Source organism: Brachyhypopomus gauderio, chromosome 18, assembly GCF_052324685.1.
Source record: "Brachyhypopomus gauderio isolate BG-103 chromosome 18, BGAUD_0.2, whole genome shotgun sequence".
In the NCBI taxonomy this organism is placed as follows: domain Eukaryota; kingdom Metazoa; phylum Chordata; class Actinopteri; order Gymnotiformes; family Hypopomidae; genus Brachyhypopomus; species Brachyhypopomus gauderio.
This window is the reverse complement of record NC_135228.1, coordinates 9,819,505-9,827,715: the sequence shown is the minus strand read 5'-3', so window position 1 is coordinate 9,827,715 and position 8,211 is coordinate 9,819,505. Positions and strand designations below refer to the sequence as shown.

Here is an 8,211-nt window from a genome sequence, read left to right as displayed (position 1 = left end):
ATTTACCACGATTCAAGAAAGAATTTCACATCGGCCAGATTTGGCTACGCTGGCTGTACGTTTTGTTCTTCGTTTAATGCTACACCATGTACGAGGTATTACAATTTTGAAGACTGTTAGATTGATAATAATGTATTTGATGTAAGTGACTGGTCTACAAAGATTTCGAGCTTTTCACCCCTGAATTTTGGACGGATTTACAATTAATATAGGTTACGGATAACTTTCCACAGAAAAGATGTAGTTCGACCCTACCAACGAGCCAAGGACATATATTCTTATATTTTTATTTCTTTACTCCATCTTTCCATCCTCTGACTGCCATCTTATGGCGCAGTGAAGAACTACTCATCGAGTGTCTCTTTGCACATTTGCCCCATTTACAGGCTGTTATGTGTGTGCACAGAAAAAAAACTTTGAATTTCATTTCCATTTTTCCATGTTGAATCTAAATAAAAGGTCCATTTAATAAAACAAACAGGTCAGTTTGATGTCAGTCACATGCTGAAGTTATGTGAGCAGTAAAGTATGTATCTGTGCATTTGAAAAGACTACAACCATAATGTCTTCACTGTAACAAACAAACCACTGTTTATTTATCAGATTAAATATCAATACATATTACACATTTTTGTAATATATCATAAAATAAAATAAATTCAAAAATTATTTCCTTGTGTGTCAGTTCTACAGTATACCTCAGTACCATACAGTAATTTTTTTATCTACTGAGAACATAGCTGAAACCAAGAAAAAATGCATTTGTAATTTTTTCTTATTGAACAATTAAGTAAAAACCACAGATGATGGATTCTGTCACAGGTATTACAACTCAGCTCAGCTTCTTTGACACAGTACTGGTCAGACCTCTTAGTCCTAAAGTATTTCTGATTTGGGTTTCTGGCATAAGAAGCAAGACCACCACACTGGGAAAAATATCTTGAAAAATCATCATATCTTTGGAAAATGCTTGTTTTCCCAAATGCTTGACATTCTTGGACTCATTCAGTGCTGGACAGAGAGCACTTCCTCCTGAATTCTTGTCCCAAGGAGCGGATCCACTTATTGGCAACTGCATCAAAATTTGATAAGAAACACATTTGAGCATTTTTGTAAAGTATCTCTCATCAAACATCATTTTAAATTTAAATGGTAGCAAATATCTAATCTTTGATGGAAAATATTACACTGTTGATCTAGACTCTAGACTCTGATCAATCAAATATTTACTGTAGACATGTTCTTTCAGCATGTTTCCGTTTTATTATCAATTTCCTGGGTGGTTTGTGTACAATGAAGCAGCAGTTGGCCCAATATTAATAATGCTAAACCCCTAGAGTCTTTGTTTGGTGTCACTTAACACAGGGTTTGTTTGAAAGTATGAAACTCATTATATTAATTCTTATTCAGTAGAGCAGAACAATCTATGTGGTAATGTTTATTTTGGATACTGACCCCACTTGCTGCCTAGAAAAACAGGGCAAGCAGCGTGCAGGGTACGAGCGTCCTCCTCTCCACTCTTCAACAGGTTGAACCACACCACCGCTGAGCCCTGCAGCACAGACGTGAGCACCCTTCTGCTTAAATGTGAAGACATTTACATTCTTGCTGCTCTAGCAGTTGCTTTCAAATGCAAGAGGGACCGAGAGGCTCACCGACCATTTTGGGTCGAAGTGCCGCACCAACGCTTGGAAACACAGTGGAACCGCCAACTTCCACATCACTCATCTGAGACAAAGTAGTAGACAGGTTAATGAGTTTAATGATGAACCTGACATTGTGTGGTGTAAACTGAATCTGTGCTCAGAGAAAGTCCTTCAAACAGGTCTTACATAGACCAAGACAGTTGCAATCCTCCTTCCTTGAAGTTCAACATAAGAATCATTCACAAGCTGCAGAGAGATAAAAATAAATTTATATATATATATATATATATATATATATATATATATATATATATATATATATATATATATATATATATAATGTTAATGTATATTAGTATATGCCCACTAAAATCATGTGTTATAGCATGAAAAATAATCAGCAGTTGCCCACCGCTGAGTCATAGTGTGGTTCATATTGTCCTCCAATTCCATAGTTTGCAATCTGAAAGAAAAAAAAACACATTCAGCTGTGTGAACATGAATCATGGCTCGCTAAGTGGTAAGTCAGTCCAGCTTTATTAATTTTAATAACTTAACCTGGAGGTCCTCTGCTGTTTCCATGTCCAGCCCTGTGACATCACCTATTCTTTGATTGACACGTGCAACCACTGGACTCTCATCTTCAGACAACCAGGCACTGAAAGAAAGAAAGAAAGAAAGAAAGAAAGAGTCATATTTACAGCTTTGTCAGAAATTCATCCCATTTAAAAATTCACTTCAGTGTACAGAGAGGAAAATAGGATCCCTAGTAAATCAGACATCATGTGGAAACCTGTTTTTAACTTTTAATTCCAAAAAACTGTTATTTCAAATATACTTCTGAAATACTCTTTGCATTTCTCATATGAATGAATGAATGAATGAATGAATGAATGTTCGATTTATATAGCGCCTTTCCAGATTCCCAAGGCGCTTAACTTCCTCTTGACTTCCTCTTGTATTATGTAAATTTCACTGCTTACCTTTTTGACACACGTACTGTGGTGGAAACCTTTTCTCCTGTGACTGGGTCTACAACTTTAGCTCGGGCAAGCTAAAGACAAAAATAAATGTGTCAGCATTACAGCTAAGCAGCTACTATGTGTACTGTTACTATAATTGCATCATAATTACAGCTACTTTATTTACACGTTCCATTGTTTTCAATCAACATCATAAGGATTGTATAAAACATTTAAAAATCTTAAAACATTGCAATAAAAAATCTGATTTTTTTTTGACAATTTAAGCAAGCTGCTCTCAAACATTTCTAGACAACAAATTCCCTAGATCAAAGTCTTTCCTCCTGTGACATCATAAAAAATACAAAAGAAAAAGCACAGATCTACACTTGAAAGCATATAGTTACAGTGGGGAAAATAAGTATTTAGTCAGTCACCAATTGTGCAGGTTCTCCCACTTAAAAAGATGAGAGAGGCCGGTAATTGACATCATAGGTAGACCTCAACTATGAGAGACAAAATGTGAAAAAAAAATTGAGAAAATCATTTTGTCTGACTTTTAAAGAATTTATTTGCAAATAATGGTGGAAAATAAGTATTTGTCAATAACAAAAGTTCATCTCAATAATGTTGTATATCCTCTGTTGGCAATGATAGAGGTCAAACGTTTTCTGTAAGTCTTCACAAGGTTGGCACACACTGTTGCTGGTATGTTGGCCCATTCCTCCATGCAGATCTCCTCTAGAGCAGTGATGTTTTGGGGCTGTCGGCGGGCAACACAGACTTTTAACTCCCTCCAAAGGTTTTCGATGGGGTTGAGATCGGGAGACTGGCTAGGCCACTCCAGGACTTTGAAATGTTTCTTACGAAGCCACTCCTTTGTTGCCCTGGCAGTGTGCTTGGGATCATTATCATGCTGAAAGACCCAGCCACGTTTCATCTTCATTGCCCTTGCTGATGGAAGGAGGTTTGCACCCAAAATCTCACAATACATGGCCCCATTCATTCTTTCATGTACACGGACCAGTCGTCCTGGTCCCTTTGCAGAGAAACAGCCCCAAAGCATGATGTTGCCACCCCCATGCTTCACAGTTGGTATAGTGTTCTTTGGATGCAACTCAGCATTCACTGTCCTCCAAACACGACGAGTTGTGTTTTTACCAAATAGTTCTACTTTGGTTTCATCTGACCATATGACATTCTCCCAATACTCTTCTGGAACATCCAAATGCTCTCTAGCAAACTTCAGATGTGCCTGGATATGGACTGGCTTAAGCAGGGGGACACGTCTGGCACTGCAAGATCTGAGTCCCTGGCGTCGTAGTGTGTTACTGATGGTAGCCTTTGTAACGTTGGTCCCAGCTTTCTGCAGGTCATTCACTAGATCCCCCCTTGTGGTTCTGGGATTTTTCCTCACCGTTCTTGTGATCATTTTGACCCCACGGGCTGAGATCTTGCGTGGAGCCCCAGATCGAGGGAGATTAGTAGTGGTCTTGTAGGTCTTCCATTTTTTGATTATTGCTCCCACAGTAGATTTCTTCACACCAAGCTGCTTGCCTATTGCAGATTCAGTCTTCCCAGCCTGGTGCAGGTCTACAATTCGGTTTCTGGTGTCCTCCGACAGCTCTTTCGTCTTCACCATAGTGAAGTTTGGAGTGTGACTGAGGTTGTGGGCAGGTGTCTTTTATACTGTTAACGACTTCAAACAGGTGCCATTAATACAGGTAATGAGTGGGGGAAAGAGGAGCCTCTTAAAAAAGAAGTTACAGGTCTGTGACAGCCAGAAATCTTGCTTGTTTGTAGGTGACCAAATACTTATTTTCCACCATTATTTGCAAATAAATTCTTTAAAAGTCAGACAAAATGATTTTCTCAATTTTTTTTCATTTTGTCTCTCATAGTTGAGGTCTACCTATGATGTCAATTACAGGCCTCTCTCATCTTTTTAAGTGGGAGAACTTGCACAATTGGTGACTGACTAAATACTTATTTTCCCCACTGTATTATGATGCCAAGCATACTGTGTCTATATATAGTGTTCAGTTATAGACTCACTCAAAAGGTTTTATGCTCACCTTTGATCTGGAAAGTTCTTTGATCACTTTAATCTCACTTATGGTCAAAAAGTCATGAAATCTGAGGATGAGAGGTTGATCCCACTCCTGCTCCTGCTTAGCAGGGGCATATATTAGCCGAGGGTTTCCTCCCCCTGTTGTGTACCTACAAACCATCTTCCTCTGTCTCTGAGGGGTCTGCCCATAAACATAATGTCAATGTTAATATACACAGAGAGAGAGAGGGAGTTATTCATAGAATACCATTGGTGAAAGCTTCAAGACTGAGCAATTCCAGAAACATTACAAGGTTGGTCATACATGAATCAATTTCTAATTTTTTGTGGGATAAAGTCCCTCTAACATGTGTTACACACTAAAATATTGAAACCCAATAGAAATATGTTTTGTTTTAGCACAATATAGTTTCATTTATATTCATTTACGTTTACTTGTTTTTATTTATTGTCCACTCACATTATCTATATATGCAAATACTGATGCAAGACCTTCTTTGTGATGCTTGTTTGTAATACTTTATCCATGTTCTTTTTCAGTCCATCACTTTGTTACCTTACCATTTTGATCCCTTCTCCTCTACACAAGGCCTCGTAGTCACTGTGCCATGAATGAGCCTGAGGAGCATTGTCAAAGGATGATATGGAGAGTTGTGCCTCATCCCAGTCTTTAATGCTTTCTACCAGCCTGCTGGAGTGTGCTAGTTGGAGCAAAGTCTTCACATCCATGACAACTGCAGAGGATTGTTCAGGTGCACTATTAACTTTATAATAAAACTTTCATGTAATTGCTATATAAGGAATTTTGTGATTTGCACACACATGTTTTTGATCTAGTCTGCTCCAGGCAATGGCACGAAATAAAAACATACCAGGTCCAAATATGAAAATATTCCATATTCACAAAGATGAATTTAGAGAACAAAAAAAATAAACATGTAAACAGATTTACCATGAGGTGGTAACACCTGGCTTAGTCCAAGGGCAATGGGCAAATTCCTTGCTGGAAATGGAACAGAAGCAAGACGTTGCAGAACTTCCTGTTTGGTTACCACAGCATCTGGAACCTCATCAAGCTTCCTCAGGGTTTCCTGCATCCAAAGAGCAGCATGCTGGAACTGATTCTTCTGGTTAGCCACCATAGCTATGTGGAAACATTCATCCGGATTCAGGTTCAAGGCCTTTGCCAACCCTGACAATCACAAAATAGTTACATTTTACAAAACTGAAAACCTCAGTAGGTCTTCAGTTCTTCAGAAGAAGTATCTCAGGTCATCATGAGCAAAATACTTGGATGACTTACTTACAATGGATGACCTGTAAGCATGAGACTTACCAGTCATGTTCTTTGGATCTAGTTTGTAGAGGTCCTGTAGTCTAAGCAGGGCTATTACTACCCCATCTAAATCTGTGTCACTGGGGAGAAACTCGGCTTTTGACCTTAGTGCACTGAAATCTATGCAGAGGAGAAATGCAAAAGAATAAGGCCATAATGAGTTATGCTGATGATGGAAAATCATTGCTCCTCCAGAAAATGATTATGTATTATACAGCTTTACAGAGATTAAATGGAGAACCAAACCTACACGAACCTTAACAAATCTTCTACAAATTATTGTTAACTACAGTACAGTAGGCCTCTGCATTGCACCTCAATCTTATAATCATTGCAATCTATTTTGACATTGCTTTCAAGTAACCCTTGCTTCCTAGGCCATTCTTTGAGTGTCCTCAGCTATGACACATCTTATGATAATCCTGCCCTAATACACCTCAGCCATGAACTCAGTGCTTGGTTACTAGTTCAGGCATGTTATGAGGTGTGTTAGATTTCACATTCTTGCTGCACTGGTTACTTTGAAAGCTTCGCAGAAAACACAGGCAACACAGATTCATGAAGAGCAGTATTTGTATTACAGATATGATTAGCCAACAAAGAGAACAGCAGCAGCATATGAGGAAATTATATAATATTCTCTATCAACTGCTGAAACTGCAGGTTAAGGATAGATGAGAAATGGAGCCCAAGATAGTCTAGACAGTTAATGTTAATTGATCAGATACAAGGTAATGTCTCCTCCTGCGAAATGGTGGAATTACAAAGGAGAGGAATTATATTCTACCTGAATGTGGCTTTCAAAGGTATAAACACAAAATCCAGTAGGTGCAACTAAAGAAAATATGACCTAATCTGTGGGACTTGATAGATAGACGAGTCATGTTACAGGAATGAAAACACAACAACTTTAGCAGTGGCCATATTTTAAGTTTACTACCAGACATTATGGAAGGCAGAAAACTTAACGAACTGGCCAACTGTCATGTGCCAATATAGTGTTCAGAAAACGCTGATGAATTCTGGATGCTCTAGGCATATGCACTGATGTTTAACTAGCTCTTTAACTATTATGTTTTAGGTCACCTGACCCTCTGAGATGTTTCTTCTGGCGACATCTTCAATGGCTATGCCCGCATTCCTCAGCTGTCTCACAAGCCTGAATGCTGTGAGCGGGTTACTGATAAACCTTTCAGGGTCTTCAGAGAAATCAATAGAAACACTCTCAAGGCCTCGAAAAGCTCTATTAGAAACAAAGAAATTGTCAAGACAATTTGGTATGTGCTCCTGTTGCTGATCATGTGTAAACACTTTAATGTAAAACTTACTTACTTACTTACTATGGTGTTGGGTATTTTTTAAATATAATTTGCTTTAAGAAATACTTCCAATAACCAAGGAATAGCAACACTCTAAGGTAACAAGACAATTGTAGAAAAACTAATTCACAGATATTTTCCTTCAGCATAAGCTATGCATCTTTTCAGAAAGACTAAACAGCATTTAGTACCATAGAGTTAGATGGTGAGTAGTTATAATTATCAGTAAGTAACGGTTACCTTTTTAGCAGATTTGTCTGTTTTTTCAAAGCTGTTATGTAGTGTTCAAGACATTCAGAAACATCCTTCTTTAAATGAATAAGTTGTGTCATATGATCTGTAAAGCATATTATGTCTTAACAAGGTATTTTAGTTCACCTTTTTTAGTTCACATTTGCAAAGACACTACAACAAATAAGACATGAAGATATATTGTGTAAAAACAAAACAGACAATATAAAGTGAGTTATATAGCAGCCATACACAATTTAGCATTTGGTCAAAAACAAAGTAAGCATATCTAAACCGTTGAACATGACTGTCCATTATTATGTCACACTTTTAAAAAACTTGTCAAGTTCGGTTTGGGGTTATTGAGAACACAACTGGCACAATTGCAGTTATAAAATGAGTTTACTGCTTTATATTTCTTTGGATTAGATCATTAAGTATTCTACTTTCCAATGAGACAGGCCAAATGCAAAACTCTACATGCTCTTTAAGAAATTCAATATATATAGCAATTTTAAATAAACAATTTATATAAAAGTCAATGTATGCCCTACCTGTTGATGAGTAGAACTCATCCATCCCAGCAGAATAAGTCCAGTATATCATTATTATAATCACCTTCAACCTCATTGTCTTTTATCTTGAA

At 37.6% G+C, this 8,211-nt stretch overlaps 1 protein-coding gene across 1 annotated transcript; it reads right to left on the bottom strand.

Annotated features, from left to right (window-relative positions):
- Positions 1-578: 578 nt before the first annotated feature.
- Positions 579-8,144, bottom strand: LOC143481496 (prolyl 4-hydroxylase subunit alpha-1). The gene is made up of 13 exons (XM_076979541.1): positions 8,120-8,144; positions 7,107-7,214; positions 6,016-6,135; positions 5,632-5,871; positions 5,241-5,413; positions 4,684-4,860; positions 2,630-2,700; positions 2,205-2,304; positions 2,059-2,109; positions 1,833-1,892; positions 1,660-1,728; positions 1,456-1,552; positions 579-1,072 (listed from the first exon to the last, which is right to left on the bottom strand). Exons 1-13 carry the CDS (start codon positions 8,142-8,144, stop codon positions 1,002-1,004), a joined length of 1,362 nt encoding a protein of 453 aa, XP_076835656.1. The 3' UTR covers positions 579-1,001.
- Positions 8,145-8,211: the final 67 nt, after the last annotated feature.